This window comes from Microtus pennsylvanicus, chromosome 3 (genome assembly GCF_037038515.1).
Source record: "Microtus pennsylvanicus isolate mMicPen1 chromosome 3, mMicPen1.hap1, whole genome shotgun sequence".
Lineage (NCBI taxonomy): Eukaryota > Metazoa > Chordata > Mammalia > Rodentia > Cricetidae > Microtus > Microtus pennsylvanicus.
The window spans coordinates 143276635-143294859 of record NC_134581.1 but is presented as its reverse complement, the minus strand read 5'-3'; the positions used below and the strand labels follow the sequence as shown (position 1 = coordinate 143294859).

Genomic DNA, 18225 nt, shown 5'->3' with positions numbered 1-18225 from the left:
TATAAAGAGAGTTCCAGGACAGTTACACAGAGAAACCCTGCCCTGAAAAACAAAACAACACAAAAAGCTGGTGCTGTGCCCATACCCTTTTCCTTAAAGCAAGCAGTGGGGCAAGAGAAGATTCTAGAACACCCCACCCTCTGCTCCCTTGTAGGACAGAGAAACGTGTTACAACGGGAAGTTTCTTGATCACGAGTCTTTCCAAAAATGATGTTCTGTAGCTCTTAGACTGGGCAGGAGAGGGTGGCAAAGGTGTCTGAGCAGAGGGAGCCTTTGGGAGGTGAACGGAGTCTGTTTATGGGTACATTGGGGGAAATGTCGGCTAGAGGGTCTTCAACGTTGATGGAGCTACATGCCTAGCTGGGCTCAAGCTCTGAGGTGATGGGGAGGAGGACATCAGCAGGGTTACTTCTGTATCAGGAGGGCACTTAGGGGTGTCCTGAGGTGACTGGAAAGGGGGGGAGGTTCACATCCAGATCTTTCTAGGTAAGGACACAGGAAGCAGTCTTTGCGGTGAAGAGTTTATTGCTCCACCGTCTTCCTTGACCTGGCCAAAGCGTTACCAGGAATGATAGACAGGATAGGTCTCAGACACAAACTCAGGGTGGACAACATAGTTGTTTCTCTGGGGACCACCAGTTTTCTTGAAGTGGCTTGTGTCCCATCTGCAAGGAGAGACGAACCTGACTCCAATTCTCCATATTAACCTTATCTCAACATTTCACCTCTAACCTCCGTTCTCCTGTTGATTTTCTGATATCCAAGACATACCTTCTCAACCTTGACTTTTATCCTTTATATAAAACCCTGAACCCAATTCCATTGACTTTAAGTCCACTGCCAAATCAAGCCCTCGTTGATGTCTTCTGGTCTCTCGCAACCGTTGACTTCCCCATGGCACTAGCGCCCCCTGGCGTTAAATTTCCTGTCTGAGCACCTCAACATGCATTTCCCACCCCAACTAGTCTCCCCGCTCATCCCCCACCGCCACTAAAGGCACTGTCTCCAGCGTACAAGTGAATGCGCCAAACTTACTTAAGGTTGGGAAATGGGTAGTATGACGGCGGGGGAGTTGTAACAGCACATTGCATTCCGGGCCGGTGAACGTAGGGCGAGACACTCCTAGTGAAGGAAGAAAGAGCAGGGAGAGGTCTGGCTTTTTGATATCCTCATAGCCCAGTAGTCCAGACTAAGAACGTGGATACAGTATCAGTCCTGTGGTTCCTTCTTTGGCCCTTCATAAACCCATTACAGCAGGGCCTCTGAGAAGGCTCCAGGAAGTCCCCTCCGCACCAAGGCCTGGCTTTTGCTGCCAGGAGTCTGGAGAGGATCAGATACAGCCTTTGAGGATCCAGCACGCCCCCGCCCCTTCCGTGAGACCGCGAGTTCTTCAACTCAAGTAGGTAGCATTTCTAGGCCTTCTAAAGGCTGAGACGCTCCCCATACCCACACTCCTTCTGAGGGAAAAGATTCAATTTTTGACAATGAATCAGGCTTGAGGAGGGGTAGGAGATCATCATAGAATTAGGGAGAGCGTTCTGGGCCTTTCTGTAAAGCTCTAAACAGTCACAGACTTGAAAGTTTCTCCCCAGACCCAACTGGTATTGTCTGCTGTGTCTGGATGCAGTGCTCCTCTGTGCGCATAGCATTTAGCACTCAAGGAAGCCAGGAACCCTATGGGAAAGCAGTAACCACTTCCTTTCTCCCGATGATGAACCTGCCCCCTGCTGACGGTGCTCCCAGACCCAGGCTAGAACCTCTGCCTCCAGTCCCAGGAGTCCAGTATGGGCCAGGGCCCATGAATGTGAAAAAGATTGCGGCTGGTGTGAGGGCTTTAGAATCCCTCTTAAACTGTTTTTGCTGGATCTCGAGAGTACAAACACTTATCAGGTTGACCTTGAGCACGCTAGGAAGGGACAGGATTGAGGACTTGGGGTAACCTTCACGCTTGTTTTCCGCCTTAGCTGTTTGCTTGTGCCCTGGGGATGGGGGCCTGGCGTGTTAACAACAGAGCCAGAATGAGGCAGAATGCGGGACTCTAGGGGGGCAGGGCTCGTTTGTGAGTGGAGCCCGGCCAAGGCGGGCGGATCCCTGCGAACCTTACAGTCGGCTCCTCGGAACACAAAGGCCGCAGGCGGCGTTCTCTGCTAGGCTCCCCGATGGTGCAGTAGTCCATCCCGCGCAGACAGTAGTGGCGGCCGGAGCAAGGGCTTTGGTATCCTTGGAATGGCAGGCGGCCCGGCAGAGGGTCCATGCACCCGCAGCGGGGCGCAATCTGTGGCAGAGTCCGGTTCCGGGACAGCGAATTCAGCATGTTCACTACTACCTCGCGCTCTGAGCCCAGAGTCCAGGATACCCAAAGACAGGGTCAGAGGGACGAGGGGAAAGCAGGATCAGCGTCCGAGGGAGAGACAAAACAGGGACAGACTCACAACTACACCCTCTCTTGGTCCGCCATATCCCCTTCCTGCCATCTGGCTTTCTCCTTCGCAGTCAGTAAGCCTGCCCAACCCGCCGTTTACCGTAGGCGTTGAGGCGCTCCGGCTTAGGAGGGTACTCCAACGGCATTCCTCGCACTACCGTCTCCATCCCGGCATCCTGGAAGCGGTACACAGTCTACCTTAAGCTCTGTCACGAGACAAGTTGCTTCTTTTTTTTGGGGGGGGGGGGGCTGTCTTCCCTGAATGCCCAGACTGTCTTCAGGCGGCGCAGTCTCCCCTCCTCAGCAATTCCCCCATTCTTAGGGGTTGTTTGGAGTTGTTGCTGGGCAACGCATTTGCTCCGCCTACGCCGGCAGGGTGAAGGTGAGGATGCTAGAACCCGAGTCAGGGGTGAGTGGTAGAGGTGCTTTTAGGCCTGGGACTCTGACAACTCTACTTTATCATTTGCCCATATGCCCTCTGTGTCTGGGCGTCTCTATAATTGGGGGCTCTAGTTAATATTGCTTGTTCATCAGAATCTCTTGGGGGAACTTGGGCGGGGGTGGGGGAATCCGATTCACGAGAAAGTTCTCTTTCAAAAGGGTTCAGCCAGCTTTCAGCCTCCCATTAAACTGGGCTACTCTGGATTTCAGTTTGCCTTACATGGCTTGAAACAGGCCTGGAGACTCCATTTTCTTTGAAGTCTCGTCTTGCTGTTGAGCAGTCTCGTCTTTCTCCTATCCTTGTTCCCATCACAATGGAGGGGGAAAGTGGGGCAGGAAGGACCTACTTCTTTACTGACTCGAGGGTAGCAATGGCGTCACAGTAGCCAGACCAGATGAGGCAGGGCTACTTGGCAAACTTCAAAAACGGTCAAGGAGTGCACAGTAACCATGCCGCCACCAAGCTGGGTCAGAGACTGGAACCCAGGGGTCTATCCCAGGCCAACTCCTGGCCGCCATTGTTAGCTAAAAAATAAAAACCCCAATTTTATTGATGGAGAAGAGTCTCCACCGTGTGGAGATGGTGTGCGTGTGTGGGTGCATGCCTGCGTGCGTGCGTGCATACGTGCGTGCGTGTCCCAGACCTCAGGTAGCTGTGGTCGGAACAGTAGGTACCTTAGGCAGTCGGGGGAGACAGGTGGTGTACTTGTTCCAGTAGTTGCTGTAAGGTCCTGTCCTCCATGTGTTGTAGCGGTCATTGTCCAGGTAGCTTGAACAGCATTTGTCCTCTTCATCATAGGAGTGGAGGCGTCAGGGTTACTTCTCAGTCCACCCAGAGCCCAGGACCGTCTAGATGTTTCTGATCTCTCTCACAAAGCTGACCCTCACTGACCCGGGTTCCCAAGTCCAGACCTGCAGATCCCCTACCAATTGGTTATTCACTTTGGAGGCCGGATCTTACCAGGTAGCCAGGAGTTCTGTGTAGCTCAGGCTCCTTCCTCACCTTCCCTAGTCCTAGTGATGGGATTACAGGCCTGGAACACCATGCCACTGTCTACCATTTCTGTGTTTGGTTTGGTTTTGCCATTGAGCTGCAGAAAATGTCTCACCTAAGGGATGCTCTCGAGCAAAGTATGTATCCATTGGGCTATAATCTTCCAGACCGACTGCACCCTCTTTGTATCAGCCAGCCTGGAAATGGGGCCTCCCCTCCCTCTAGCATGTCCAGGTCCCAAGGTCTTCCTAGTCAACCTTAAAGCTACTTGAACTTCTTCCCTCTTCCTCTATGATCTCACTCCTTTATCCTTGTGTTGCCTTCACCAGGAGACAAAAATAATGTCATGGTTAGAGGTGCACTGCGGTGCAGTGCCTGGCTTCAAGTTTCAGCGCGGCAGGGGAAAAAGGTGCAGGATTTGTTGTGAAGTCTAGATGAGTTAATCTATACAAAAGTTTTAGAAAAATGCTGAACATAGTGGCTCCTGCCTGTAGTTCCAACGGGCTGAGGCAGGAAAATTGCTTTGAGTTCAAGGCCAGCCTGGACTATATAATAATATCCTGATTAAAAACACCAAAACAAAGAGACAAAAAGTCCGGACGAACCCAGGCCTGAGGAGGTGGAGGCAGAAAGATCAAGAGTTTAAGGTCCTCCTGGGCTACAGATGGAGTTCAAGGTCAGCTCTGGGCTACCTGAGACCCTGTCTAAAGAAGAGCAGCAGGGAACGAGAAGGAGGAGAAAAGAAGTAAATGAATGCTTGGCACATAGAAAGCTGTTGGGGTTAGCCTACATGTCTCCGCACTCCATCTTTGAATGCTTGGCACATAGAAAGCTGTTGGGGTTAGCCTACATGTCTCCTCACTCCATCTTTGAATGCTTGGCACATAGAAAGCTGTTGGGGTTAGCCTACATGTCTCCGCGCTCCATCTTTGAATGCTTGGCACATAGAAAGCTGTTGGGGTTAGCCTACATGTCTCCGCGCTCCATCTTTGAAGTCCTACAATCTAACATCAGTGTAGAAGTTACGACCCTTTCCCCCGAGCAAAATTTAAAACAAGATACTATTTATTCTAGTCCAAAGCCTTTTAGTACTGCTTCATCTTTTAACCATGTCCTACAAGGCTCTCTATGGTCTGCCCCCGCAAGTCTGAAGGACAGAGACAGATGAGGGACAGGGTGAATAAGAACTCTGGCCTGATGGTGCATTCCTGTAACCCCAGCGTTTGTGGGGCTTAGGTTGGAGGCTCACCTAGGGTTCGAGGCCAGCCTGGATGACACTGTGTATTTTAGGCTAGCCTGGGCTACAGAAGAACCAATGAGTAAAGGTATTTGCTACCAAGCCTGACAATCTGAGTTCAATCCCTGGGACTCGTGTGGTAGAAGGACAGAACAGATTCCGCAAAGTTGACCTCTGACCTCCACATATGGACGGTGATGTGTCTTGTCCCCCATACACGCATATGAAACCGATACATGTAATAAAAATATTTTTAAAGAATGAGCATGGTGACACAGCTCGTAACCCTAGCACTCAGGAGGCAGAGGCAGGCAGATTGCTATGGGTTCCAGACAGCTTGGTCAACATATCCAGTTCTGCACCGGCCATGGGTACATAGTGGGACACTGCTTCAAAACCAAGCCAAATCAAACCAAAACCAAAGCCAAAATTAACCAAACCAAAACCAAAATAACCCAAGCTCTAGAAAATCATAAAAGAAATCCAAGAAGAACAGCTGCCTGAGGGGAGGGAGGAGAGTGTTAAATTTTTAAAAAATATTTATTTATTATGTATACAATATTCCGTCTGTATGTATGCCTGCAGGCCAGAAGAGGGCACCAGACCCCATACAGATGGTTGTAAGCCACCATGTGGTTGCTGGGAATTGAACTCAGGACCTTTGGAAGAGGAGGCAATGTTCTTAACCTCTGAACCATTTCTCCAGCCCCTGAGAGTGTTAAATTTGCTGTTCTAAACCAGGGGATTTAGCATACTGAGTTTGAGGTGTTTGAACATCCAGGTCAAAGTGCAAGAGAGTGGGATACTAATGAGATTTACAAGGACAGTAACTACAGCCATGGACCGGCAGCGGGTGTGAGCACTGACTGCTCTTCCAGGGGACCCAGGTTCAATTTCCAGCACCCGCATGGAAGCTTATACCTGTCTGTAACTCCAGTTCCAGGGGATCTAACATCCTCACATAGACATACATGCAGGCAAAACATCAATGCCCAGAAAATAAAAATAAATAAATCATTTAAAAAAGTAATTAAAGCCATGTATGGATTACATAAAATGGCCTCAGGGGAGACAATGTGGGTAAAGGTGCTTGTACAGAAAGCCTGGTTTGAACTCCACCCCTGGAGCCCACTTAAAGGTGAGAATAGAATCCGGTTGCCCTGACCGCCAGATGTGCCGTGGCATATTTCTCCACTAGCTCTGCCTGCAAGTCAAAGATGGCGGCTCTGGATAGCACCCCAAGGAAGCTCCCATTTCCACACTGAGTGTGCTGGAGACAGGGAAGTTGAAGAAGGAGGTTATTTCAGGGAGAGCGTGGTCAGAAGAGTGGAATGCAGGACCCGTCTCAGAGGCTAAATCCTGAAGGTTCCCACGGGTGTGATAATCTCACACGCAAGTACAAGTTCAGTGTTCCAGGCTCCCAGTGTCAACTGGGAATTATCAATTTATCCAACAAAGCTTGGAAATAAATGTACCAATAAAGTCCACGATAGAGAGGGTACAGCTGTGAAGAAGACAACATTTTGTCCTTTTGAAATAGACAGGGAGACAGATCCTAAACATGTAGCCAGGGGAGAAAGGTGTTTTTTAAGAAACGATGTGAGTCTAGACTATGTCTCTGTGAAAGAGCAGAGCAAGATAAAAAACTGTAGGTGGAAAGAAAATGCCCCGGGCTGTAGAAGGGCTGAGAGACAGGCAGCTGGAGAAAGCCAATGGAGAAGGCTGATTAAGGGGATGGAAGAGACAGGACCTGTAGGAGGCAAATCCTGTCCCCACCTTGCTGAGAGTGAGACTCCAGGCCTTGCCAATGATGTTTGTCTTTCCAATGGTATCTGGCCGTGTTCAAGTTGGTCTCAATCTGCTAGGCTCAAGTGATTGTCCTGCCTCAACCTCCTGCGTGCTGAGACCGGTACCTACTTGCCACCATGCCTGGCTAGATTCCAGCTCTATTTTGAGACTGCAAACTCCCAAAAAATATGGGTTTGAGTCTTCTCTAGGGTCAAGGACTGGACTAGGTGACGGTATCAGGGGGTTGATTAGGGAACTGGTCTAATTCATGAGTAAGAAGGTCAGGACAAAGATCAGGATCCAAACTGGGCTCAAGTTGAGGGTTATTGCCGGGGCAATGACCTAGGGTCAAATTAGGAAGAGGTTGAGAGCCTACCTTCATCTTGAGAGAGCCAGTATTTCTCAGGCAAGTAAGGGTGGCCGGATATGGAGTTCTTATAGGTGTAGTCCTGCGTAGCACATTTGACCATCTTCTGAAGAGCCTCGGGATCCACATGGCGGTGCATAGTCTGAGTCAGACCCTGGCAGGAGGGAGAGAGGAGGAGACATGCAGAGAGATCCCAAGCCTTGGAACCTCACTGCCGTTAGAGCTAGCCTTTCCTGAAAAGTTCGGCCTGCCTGGATTCCCACCTACTCCCAATACAAGAGGGATGAATTCTAGTGTCTCACTCGCCCTCCTGCAGAGACCTATTTTTGTTTTAATTTTAATTTTCTTTCTTTAAAAAAACTTATTTATTATTTCTTGTGCATCGGTGCCTTGCCTGCATGTATGTGTGTATGAAGGTGTTGGACCCCCTGGAGTTGGAGTTACAGACAGTTGTGAGTTGCCATGTGGGTGCTGGGACTTGGACCCAGATCCTCTGGAAGAGCAGCCAGTGTTCTTAACTTCTGAGCCATCTCTCCAGCCCTTAATTTTAATTTTCTGGGTATGAGTGTTTTGCCTACACGTGTGTACACGCATCACATAATGCAGGGTCTGAAGAGGCCAAAAGAGGGCACCAGAACTCCAAGAACTGGAGTTACAGGCATTGGCGAGTCACCATGTGAGTGCTGGGAACAGAATGTTTGCTCCACAAGGGTAGCTGGCATTCTTAACTGAGGAGCTGTTAACCTAGACAGAAGGCTGGCTTCCTGGGAACTGACTGCCCTATGCAGATTTCTGGGGCAGGGAGGACACCTAGCACCTTGAAGCCAAAGGATGGATTTGGTGGGACATCTGCTTTAACGTTTAGCACCCTGTCTCTACAAGACCCAAACACTGCCGTGGCTCTTTCTCTGACAATCTATGACCTTGAGACTCACTTTGTTCTGGTCATTATCTATCCTTGATAGTTTTTCCTGTTTTTCTGTTTGTCGTCTTCTTCTTCTTCTTCTTCTTCTTCTTCTTCTTCTTCTTCTTCTTCTTCTTCTTCTTCTTCTTCTTCTTCTTCTTCTTCTTCCTCTTCCTCTTCCTCTTCCTCTTCTTCTTCTTCTTCTTCTCCTTCTCCTCCTCCTCCTCTTTTTTCTTCCAAGTCAGGGTTTCTCTGTACTCTTAGAGCCTGTCCTGGAACTAGCTCTTGTAGACCAGGCTGACCTCGAACTCACAGAGATCCACCTGCCTCTGCCTCCCGAGTGCTGGGATTAAAGGCATGTGCCACCATCACCTGGATATTTTTTTTCCCAAGACTGGGTTTCTTTGTGCATCCCGGACTGTCCTGGAACTGTAGACCTTGATTCACCTTGATCCGCCTGCCTCTGCCTCCTGCGTCCTGGGCTTAATGGCCTGCGCCACCCTGCCCCCGCTTTTTTCCTTTTCTTATTCTTGTCTCTGGAGTCTTCTACTTATTGAAGTTTATTTCACCTCGGCCCAGCACTCCTTGTTTGGATAGGTCTATGAAAACCTGAATGAAGACTTCCTTTTGGGGTCCCTTGTCTTCAACTGAGGGCAGAAATCCAAATAAGGCATAGGTCCCATGTCCCATAGCCAGTCTGAAAAGCTAGCTGAGACCCTTGACCCTTTGATTTCAAAGGCAAAGACTTTTTATGTGTGTGTATGGCTGATGCCTGGTTGCTCCCAGAAAAGTCCTTAGTTCAGGACCTTGGGGGATAATGTGTGCCTAGCTGATGATGTTCTGCCATATCTGTGGGTGGAAGCAGCTTTATGTGCAAGGGAGCTATAGTTCAGCGCTTCCCTGAGCTTTATATACATAGTCTAGCTGCATTTAAACACACACACACAGATGTACATTCTTATATACACATACTAAATATTCTCCCTAAACCGTCAGACTCACTCACACACACACACACACACACACACACACAGAGAGAGAGAGAGAGAGAGAGAGAGAGAGAGAGAGAAGCAGCCATTCAGGGCTGGATCAGTGAAGTGTCAGCTGGGCAAGCATGGAGACCTGAGTTTTGGATTGTAAAAAAAAGCCAGGTGCAGTGAAGCATGCTTATTTTTTTTAAGATTTTATTTATTTATTTATTATGTATACAGTGTTCTGCCTCCATGTATGCTTGCATGCCAGAAGAGGACACTAGATCTCATTGTAGATGGTTGTAAGCCACCACCAGGTTGCTGGAATTGAACTCAGAACCTCTGGAAGAGCAGCCAATGTTTTTAACCTCTGAACCCTCTCTCCAGCCCGTGAAGGATGCTTATAACCCTCATGCTGAGAGCAGGGAGCAGAAAACAGGCAGATCCCTGTAGCTCATTGACCAGTGAGAACAGCTGAGTCTTTGAGTTCCATGTTCTGTGAAAGGCGCTGTCTCAAATAAGATAGCTAGATGGAGGTGCGAGAGAGATAGCTCAGTAGTTAAGTCCCTTGCTGTGTTTGAAGAGGACCTGGGTTCACTTCCCAGAACCCACATGGTGGTGGCTCAACAGGTGGAACCCCTCTTCTGACCTCCAGGGACTTGTGCACAGTGCACAGATGTGTGTACAAGCAAAACATGCTTTAAAAAAAAAGGAGAACAATTGAAGGAGACTCCCAGTATCAACTTCAGGCCTCCACTGGTACAGAACACACACACACACACACACACACACACACACACACACACACACAGAGAGAGAGAGAGAGAGAGAGAGAGAGAGAGAGAGAGAGAGAGAACCATTTAGAAGAACTCACAGGCATCAACCATTTTTCTGTTAGAGGTTTTCCTAAGATGTCTGTGGTCTTTGCTCACGTTCATAAATAGAAAGCTAAGAGAGTTTGTATCCGAGGCCTTGAGCGATCTTGCCCGGGTAACTGGCATGGCGCCCACCCCTAGTCCAACTGGACTGTTGCCTGCAGAGTCTAACACCAGTGTTCCTCACACCTTTCCTCTTGTGGGGATGGGATTCTTTGGGAAGGCTCCTTTAATCTTTGGCGTAGTGAAAAGACCCAGCTGTCAGTGCAGAGAGGGCTGCCGGGGGTTTTGACCGTCAATATACGGATGCGCATCTGCTTTCAAGATCCTTGCCAGGAAAAAGAGGACAGAAAAAAAAAGCCTGTGACTTTTCTAGAGACAGAGCCAGGCAGTCAGCCCGCAGCAAGGAATAAAAACGATGAGTAGGTTTAACTGCTTAAATGACTTTCAAATACCCATATTTTAGCCTTGGTCCTACTGCACCTTCAGTTCCAGAGAACCCCAGTGGCCTATCTCTGAGCCTTTCGGAATTCTGTATCCGAAAGATGTCGGCCGTCCCACTCCTGGCTTTCCGACCGCTTTCTCAGGTGTGCTGTGCTAGGCCAGTTGCTGCTCTCTGTCATTCTTCCCGCTTGCCAGGTTTTCTTGCCACTGGCGTTTTCTCACCGCCCTTGTGAAGCTGGGTCTTGGGTGTCTGTTTACTGTAGTTTCGGGCAGGGGTCAGAAGGCATGTGTGTTCAATTTTAACCCAGAGGATTATACTTCTTTATGTATTCTGTATACTAATCAGTTACATGTTGCAAATCTCTCAGTTTGTGGCTTTTTTTTCTTTAATGTGTCTTTGATGAACAGAAGTTCTTCATTTAAACCAGCTGAATTATTAATCTGTTTGATGGTTAATGCCTTTTATGGCTAAAGAAATCTGGCCATACTCTCAGATAATGGAAATGGTGTTCTGTGTTCTCTTCCGAAAGTTATATGGTATTACTTTCCATATTTAATCTGACAGGACTTTCATTTTGGGTGTGGTATTAGATATTAATTTTATTTCTATCCATATGAATCACTAGCTTTCTTATCAAGCAGTCTATTTTTCTTTCGTGGATTTGTCATGCCGCCCCAAGCTCGATGAATCCTTTTCCATAGTTTTATTGTCAACCATTTTTACTTAATATTGTTTCCGTATATGTATGAGTCTATTCTTGATGTATGCTCTTTTGTTTAACTCATCTATTTATGGTTTTGTATAACTTTTTAATTAACATATGTGATTAATATCTATTTGGAATTTTAAAAAGATTTATTTACTTATTCTGCCTGCATATACATGTCCAGGCCAGAAGAGGGCACCAGATCTCTTTATAGATGGTTATGAGCAACCATGTGGTTGCTGGGAATTGAACTCAGGACCCCTGTAAGAGCAGCCAGTGCTCTTAACCCCTGAGCCATCTCTCCAGCCCTTGGAAAATTCCTTATCATTTGTGTGTGTGTGTGTGCAACTGTGAATATATAGATGTTCGTGTGAAGGCCAAGGCAATGTCCAATGTCTTCCTTTATTAGTCTCTGCCTTACTTTTGAGACAGGGTCTCTCACTGGGCCCAGAGATCTGGTTGAGTGACTTGCCAAAGGGCCCCAGGGGTCCTCCTGCCTCAACTTCCCCAGCTATGGCATTACAGGCGTGAGTCACTGCACCTGGCTTTTTACACTGGGTGTTGGGAATTGAATTGACATCCTCATGCCTGTACAGCAACCACCTTACCAACGCAGCCGTCTCCCCAGTCCCACTTATCCTTCCTTCCTCCTTCCTTCCTTTCTTTTTCTTGTTTTTTTATTTTCAAGACAGGGTTTCCCTGTAGCTTTGGAGCCTGTCCTGGAACTTACTCTGTAGACCAGGCTGGCCTCGAACTTACAGAGATCCACCTGCCTCTGCCTCCTGCTTTCTTATCTTTTTTATCAGTGTTGGGGATGCAATCTAGGGCGCATCAAGCATGCTTGGCAAGTGTTCTACCACCAAGCGGCACCGCCAGCCTTGATTTGTCCTACGTCTTATTGTGAACATATGTTGATTTGTGGCACTTTGGATACCTGAAGACCTGCTGTGAGGGTATTTTCTCCCATAGAAGTTATACAGTGGTTTGTGTGTGTGTGTGTGTGTGTGTGTGCATGCAGGTGTGAAAGTGTGTGTGTGTGTGCAGGTTTGTGTTGCATGTATGCAGGTGTGTGTGTGCATGCATGTAGGTGTGATGTAGGTGGGTCTTCTATCTATCTGTTGTTTCATTGGTTAATTAATAAAGAAAACTGCTTGGCCTGATAGGTCAGAACATAGGTGGGTGGAGTAGACAGAACAGAATGCTGGGAGAAGGGAAGTGAGGCAGACGCCAAGGAGCCAGCGGCCAGGTCAGACATGCTGAATCTTTCCTGGTAAACCACCACCTTGTGGCGCTACACAGATTATTAGAAATGGGTTAATCAAGATGTGAGAGTTAGCCCATAAGGGGCTGAAACTAATGGGCCAGGCAGTGTTTAAAAGAATACAGTTTGTGTGTTATTTCCAGGGCTAATCTAGCCATGCGGGAGCCAGGTGGGATGAAAAACAGTCCTGCAGCTCATCACTACATAGGTATGTGTTATGTGTGTATGCAGGTGTGAGTATGTGTGTGCATGTAGGTGTGTGTCGTGTGTGTATGCAGGTGTGTGTTGTATGGACATGCGTGTGTGAGTATGTGTGTGCATGTAGGTGTGTGTGTATGCAGGTATGTGTTGTATGGACATGTGTGTGTGTGAGTATGTGTGTGCATGTAGGTGTGTGTGTATGCAGGTATGTGTTGTGTGTACATGCAAGTGTATGTGTGTGTATGCAAGTGTGTATTGTGTGTGTATGCAGGTATGTGTTGTGTGTACATGCAGGTGTATGTGTGTGTATGCAAGTGTGTATTGTGTGTGTATGCAGGTATGTGTTGTGTGTGTATGCAGGTGTGAGTATGTGTGTGTATGCAGGTGTGAAGGTGTGTGCAGGTGTGTATGCTGGCGAGTGTGTGTGTGTGAATGGGTGTGTGTGCGCATGGGTGTGTGTGTGAATATGCAAAGGTTCAGAAACACTGGACCTTGAATTTCAGTCTGGAGCCCCCAGATTTAGTTCCTCTGCTTTCCCTAGTTAAGCATACGCGTCTCACGTGGCGCTGGCACTGGCATTTGTTACCAGGCAATTCTGTCTTTCTTATCACTATATTTATCACTCGTGGTTGTTCAAAATAGAATAAAAATTAAAAATTAACTTCATGTGAGACTTAGGGCTTTATACAGGTATCCGTATGCAGCCCAATTTAGCTCAATTTGCCGTCTTCCAAGCTCCCCCTTCCTCCTTACTTTTTTCAGAGCACATTTGGACAAAAATACTTTATAAATTTCTATTCGTGAATTTCTTTTGTTACCACAAGCTCTAATTCCCACACACTCATTGTTCCTCTCCTGTCTCCAGACACAGAAGGGACTGTGATGCCCAGGCCTAGGGTCAGCCTCTTGGGCCTTCCAGGCTGTCTTACAGGTAGCCCCAGGGCATTTGCACTTACTGGTCACGTGGAACTTTCAGCTCTCTTTTAACTCTTTACCTGCTTTCCCCTTTTCTTTCTCATTCCAGCTGAAGGTCACCTTGAGAGAAAGGCCTTCTGTGACCCGTGGGAGTGGGCTTCCTCCATTTCCATTATGATGTTTATTTGCTGGACAGCATTTTGGACAACTTAGAAATTCTGTGGCTTTATTCTTGTTTATCATTACTCCCGCCCCACTGTAGTCCCACGAGAACAGGACCCTATACTATTTTCCACACTGCTGGAGGGTCGAGGCAGGAGGATTACTTGGGAAACGGAGCGAGTTCAGGGGCAGCCTGAGAAAGTAGGTTACTGAGCCCTCATATCAAACTTTAAGAAGCTGGGGCGATGGCTCAATGAGTAATAGCACCTGCTGTGTAGGCACGAGGGCCTGAGTTTGGATCCCCAGTATTCATGTAAACAAAAAGGATGCAAACAAAAAATACTTAAAAAACTAAATTGAAAAAATTTAATAGCTAGTGTTATAGTTCAGGGAGTAGAACACTTAGCATGCTTGACACCTGGATTTGATTTCCAGCACCACAAAATGAACAATGACACACACACAAAAGAATAAAGGCAGGTATGGTGATGCACATGCTACAATCCCAGCATTCGAGAGGCTGAGGCAGGAGGATGAGGAAAGTAAGGCAAGTTACACTACAAGTTTAAGGCCTGACTGTGTTATTAGACTCTGTCTTAATAAAGGTAAAGCAGTCACAGAATGGCTAGGCATGGGTCATGCCTGCAACCCCAGGCAACGTGGGAGGTTGAAGTAGGAGCATTGTCACAAGACGAAGGCCAGCCTAGGCTATACAGTGAGGCCTTGTCTCAACAAACAAACAAACAAACAAACACATAAATGAAAAAAAAATACCAAAAATAACTACAAACACAGGGACAGCGGCATGCCAGTTATCCAGATACACGATTGTATAACCATGCCACCCGAAACCTGTACTTACTGGGGTCACAAACTTGTTGGCTTCCCAGGCCCATAGAGGTGGGTCCTTATAGACCTCCTTGATGGAGGTAGGAGCCCTGTAGGAGTCACTGTAGGTGCTGATGGGGGTCTTGGTCTTCCGGGAGAAGAGGAACATGGTGGAGTCTCAGGGATGTTCTAGTGGGCTCTGCCTTTCAAGGACTCCTGCTGGACATCAGTGACCACCCCTTCCCGGAGATAGCCCACACCTCCAGCCTGGAAGGTGCCCCAGCTGCTGTGACCCCCTCCTTTTTGGGGAACTCTCAGTGTCCTTCCCCCTCGGCCTTCTTGCTTCCACCCCACCTAACTTCCTTTTCAGGATGGGCAGTGCCCATTGTGATATCACTTGCCTTGGCCGCATCCTTTCCTCCCTATGCCAGCCCCTTCCTGCCTTGAACCTTTCAAAACCCTCATTTCCCAAGAGTTCAGAAGGCCCCTAGAAAACTTTTAGGCCACACTTCTCACTGCTGAAGACAGGCAGAGGTTAGGAGGGGCTTGATGGACTAGGGCCACACACCAGGAACAAGCAGAGGGAGAGGGACAATGTGCATCCAGGGGGTCAGTTTCCTCCCTTCCTCGGCCCACACCCCAGGTAAGGAGCTCAGTCTGGCTTGTTTGATGCTTTTAATATCATTATTTGTGTTACACGATACACAACCAAGGATGATGGTCAATACTGCGATGGAAATGTTAAAAAAAATATTATACACGGCTCATGTCTTCCACAACCTTCTTGGAAATAAATTAGTGAGCTCGGAGAAACCTGGCTGGGTGGCAGCCACAGCCGAGGGTGGGGGAGTGTTAAGGCAGTATCTACAAGGGGTGGGGGAGCAGGGGCAAGCTAAGGCCCTGGCTCTTCCCCTTCAACTTCCAGACAGTGAGGGAGGGCACCTTGGACTCTCCTTGGATACAGAAGCTGCTGGCTGCCAGCTTCCTATCCCTACCCGCTGTGTATGAACCACCTCAGTCTAAAGCCCTTGCCTGCTAATGAACAAGTCTGTCCCATGGGGAGGGCGCTTCCCCGGTTCTCAGGGCCACAGACATCGAATGGGCCAGAATCCCACAGTTAGTTGGCAGCAGAGTCAACAGTCTAAAAGAGGAGGTACCCATGTTCTAGAAGGCGAGCCAAAGAGCCCAGTGGGGTGGGGTCGTAGGAGTTCTAGTTCTGGGGCCCAGAGGATGGGTGGTGGGGATGCTAACCAGGGTCAGGGAGGGGGCCACTATGGGCCTTGTGGCCTGGCACATACTTTCTCTGACTTGCCTCCTTTGGCATTTTCTCATTATCTAGTTAGGATCTCTGCACTAGGGGAGGTAAGCTGGGCAGGAGGTGTGGGGGTTGGAGAGCTATACTCTGACACTTTGGAGTGGCAGCCCCAGTGTGGTGTGGCATAGGAGAGGTGCTCTCCCTCCTAAGCCAACAGCCCCACCCCTCCCTCTCACCATGTCCGCTCTAGCTCCCACCTCCCAGGACTGGCACCCAGAGCGTGGTGTGTGCGTAGTAGCCATGACAGCGGAAACACCAGCTGTCTGGGGTGTCAGCAGGAGGCCTGAAGAAGCTACACTTCGGCCACTTTGGCTAGGTGAGAGGAGGCTGGTGGGGCATAGACCTAGCAGTCTGAGGCTGTCTGTGTTTCCAGTTGTCTTCACACGAGGGCAGGTCTATACTGCCCAGCCAGCAGAGAGCCACCATCCCCTCCTCACTGAGTTACATCCTCAGCTTTCCCTCCCCAGATCAGCCAGAACAGCAGAAACAACAGTATGCATGACACCCCGTACAGCTGCGCGCGCACACACACACACACACACACACACACACACACACACACACTTGCATGTGCTCCCATGTCTACACAGGCACACACCCTCAGAGACAGATCTCATGGCTCTCTGCAGAAATTCCTTCAGATATGAAAAAACTCTGTCACTAATGTCAACTATTTTTATTTTTCAGTTGAGAGAACTGAAGCCCTAGAGAAGCCTGGGAATTGCTTAAGAGCTCAGGGAGAGGGACCAGAACCCAGGCTTCTGACTGGCAGGCTATGCCCTCAGCCAACAGTATTCCCGAGCAGAGCTGCCTTTCACACAGTAAACAGACCATAGCCATTTCCCCACCACAGACACCCGCCAGGTTGACCTGGACAGACAGGTTCATCCAACACATACACATACATACACATACACACACATACATACACACACACACACACACACACACACACACACACACACACACACGCACACACTACCACATACATACAGCCACTTGGTGCATTGTATTCTCCTAAGCTTGCTCTTGAAGAGCCTTTCTGGAAGACAGCCTCCTTGACCTTGGGCTAACGTGAAATGGGGACAGGGCACTGGAGGCCAGCCTTATCTCCTGCTTCCAGCCTGGAACCAATAACCAGAAGACTGGAGGAGGGGGGGAGACGGGCAGAGAGACAGATGCATTGCTTAGTGGCGCTTGAGAACAGGTCATACCATCCCCGAACCTGGCCTCTCTCTAAGGCCCACTTTATGAAGCAGGGAAATGTGATGGAGGGAAGGGAGAAGGCAGTGGACAGCTCTGCCTAGCATCCCATCTGGAGATGAGGGGGAACACAAATAGGTATACGGGCTGGCACCGGGTTTGGGGAGAGGCGCTCTGAGGTGTTGAGAATTGTCCCCATTGCTTGGGGCCTTTTCTTCTCCAACCCCTTCCCTTCCTTTCCAGGCTGGGGTTGGGAAATTCATGGCTTCGCTGGCATGAGGCCAAACCCCTGGCCTTGTGATCCCTTCACCCGACTGCTTACAGTTGGCCTCCTGGCCTTTAGTGCTGCCCCGACTGCAGCTCTGGGAAGAGGTGGCAGGGTGCTTGGGTGTGGTCTCTCCCAAGTAACTGAGCAAACAGCGTCCCCCCTCCTCAGCCCCGGGGCTGGAGACAGACCCGGTTTTGGTTTCTCCGGCTCCATGAACACACAGAGGTACACGTCCTACCATAGGAGGAAGCAATGACTGTTACGAGGTTGGCGGCTGTAAGGAGCTCGGGGCTGTAAGGAGGGCCGGTGGGCCAGCTAGGTAGGGGTCGGCCCCCGTCACTTCCCACCTGGCCCGACTCGGCCCTGCCCCGTGCGCCGCGGCGACCCCGCCCGCTACTGAATGTGGCAGGCGGTGGAGGAAGTGGCCTGGCAGCACATGCAGGTGGGGTTCACGGACTTGGGGGGGATGAGATCTAGGTCCTCGTCGTCGGGGATCTCGTCTAACCGGTAGCCATCCTTCAGCAGCTGGATGTTCAAATCTTGGTTGATCTGCTGTAGAAAAGGTTCGAGTCAGTTGGAAGGGCAAAACCCTGGGCTGGGGCCGCCACTGCCACCCCGAGGCCACCGTGACGGCCCCTTTTCAACCCAGATTTATTTCAAACTCCAGCGTGACTTGCGTCTCATTTCCTCCAGGCAAGTCTCCCCCCCCCCCACACACACACATTAGTCGAAGGTCAACTTCTCACGTCCACGCTGGCCCTGTTCGGGATTTGCCTGATTTCAGGTCCACTCCTGCAAGTTGTTGCATGCATTTCACACCTGTTCTATTTTACAGCTCTGCTTTAATAACCCCGGGCTCACTGCAATTCTGGGTAGTGATTTCTTCCCAAGCTCCCCGAGTCCAGGCCCCGCCTTAAGTGGA

At 49.2% G+C, this 18225-nt stretch overlaps 2 protein-coding genes across 14 annotated transcripts in view; both read right to left on the bottom strand.

Moving 5' to 3' along the window:
- Positions 1–516: 516 nt before the first annotated feature.
- Spmip6 (sperm microtubule inner protein 6) lies at positions 517–15064 on the bottom strand. Of its 2 annotated transcripts, XM_075967462.1 has the most exons (7): positions 14552–15064; positions 7259–7403; positions 3539–3651; positions 2523–2598; positions 2100–2334; positions 1036–1122; positions 517–665 (listed from the first exon to the last, which is right to left on the bottom strand). In XM_075967462.1, the coding sequence occupies exons 1-7, from the start codon at positions 14684–14686 to the stop codon at positions 560–562; spliced, it is 897 nt and encodes a 298-aa protein (XP_075823577.1). In that variant the 5' UTR covers positions 14687–15064; the 3' UTR covers positions 517–559. The 2 variants fall into 2 exon arrangements, with proteins under 2 accessions (XP_075823577.1, XP_075823578.1); XM_075967463.1 differs by lacking the exon at positions 2100–2334.
- A 109-nt stretch (positions 15065–15173) lies between these two features.
- Positions 15174–18225, bottom strand: part of Fam219a (family with sequence similarity 219 member A) — a 58024-nt gene continuing 54972 nt past the window's right edge. For 8 of the 12 annotated variants that reach the window (XM_075967464.1, XM_075967465.1, XM_075967468.1 and 5 more), the window contains exon 6: positions 15174–17855. In XM_075967464.1, coding sequence (XP_075823579.1) covers positions 17697–17855 — 159 coding nt within the window. In that variant the 3' untranslated portion in view covers positions 15174–17696. The remainder of the gene's footprint in view (positions 17856–18225) is intronic. The other 4 variants (XM_075967466.1, XM_075967467.1, XM_075967472.1 and 1 more) reach the window with 1 other exon arrangement.

Coding starts and splice junctions, on each gene's coding strand:
- Spmip6 (XM_075967462.1), bottom strand. CDS start 14,686: ATGTTCCTCTTCTCCCGGAAGACCAAGACCCCCATCAGCACCTACAGT. Junction 3,652..7,258: donor CTGGCTCTCTCAAGATGAAG/GTAGGCTCTCAA, acceptor CCTATGATGAAG/AGGACAAATGCTGTTCAAGC. Junction 2,335..2,522: donor GGAGCGCCTCAACGCCTACG/GTAAACGGCGGG, acceptor CTCTGGGCTCAG/AGCGCGAGGTAGTAGTGAAC.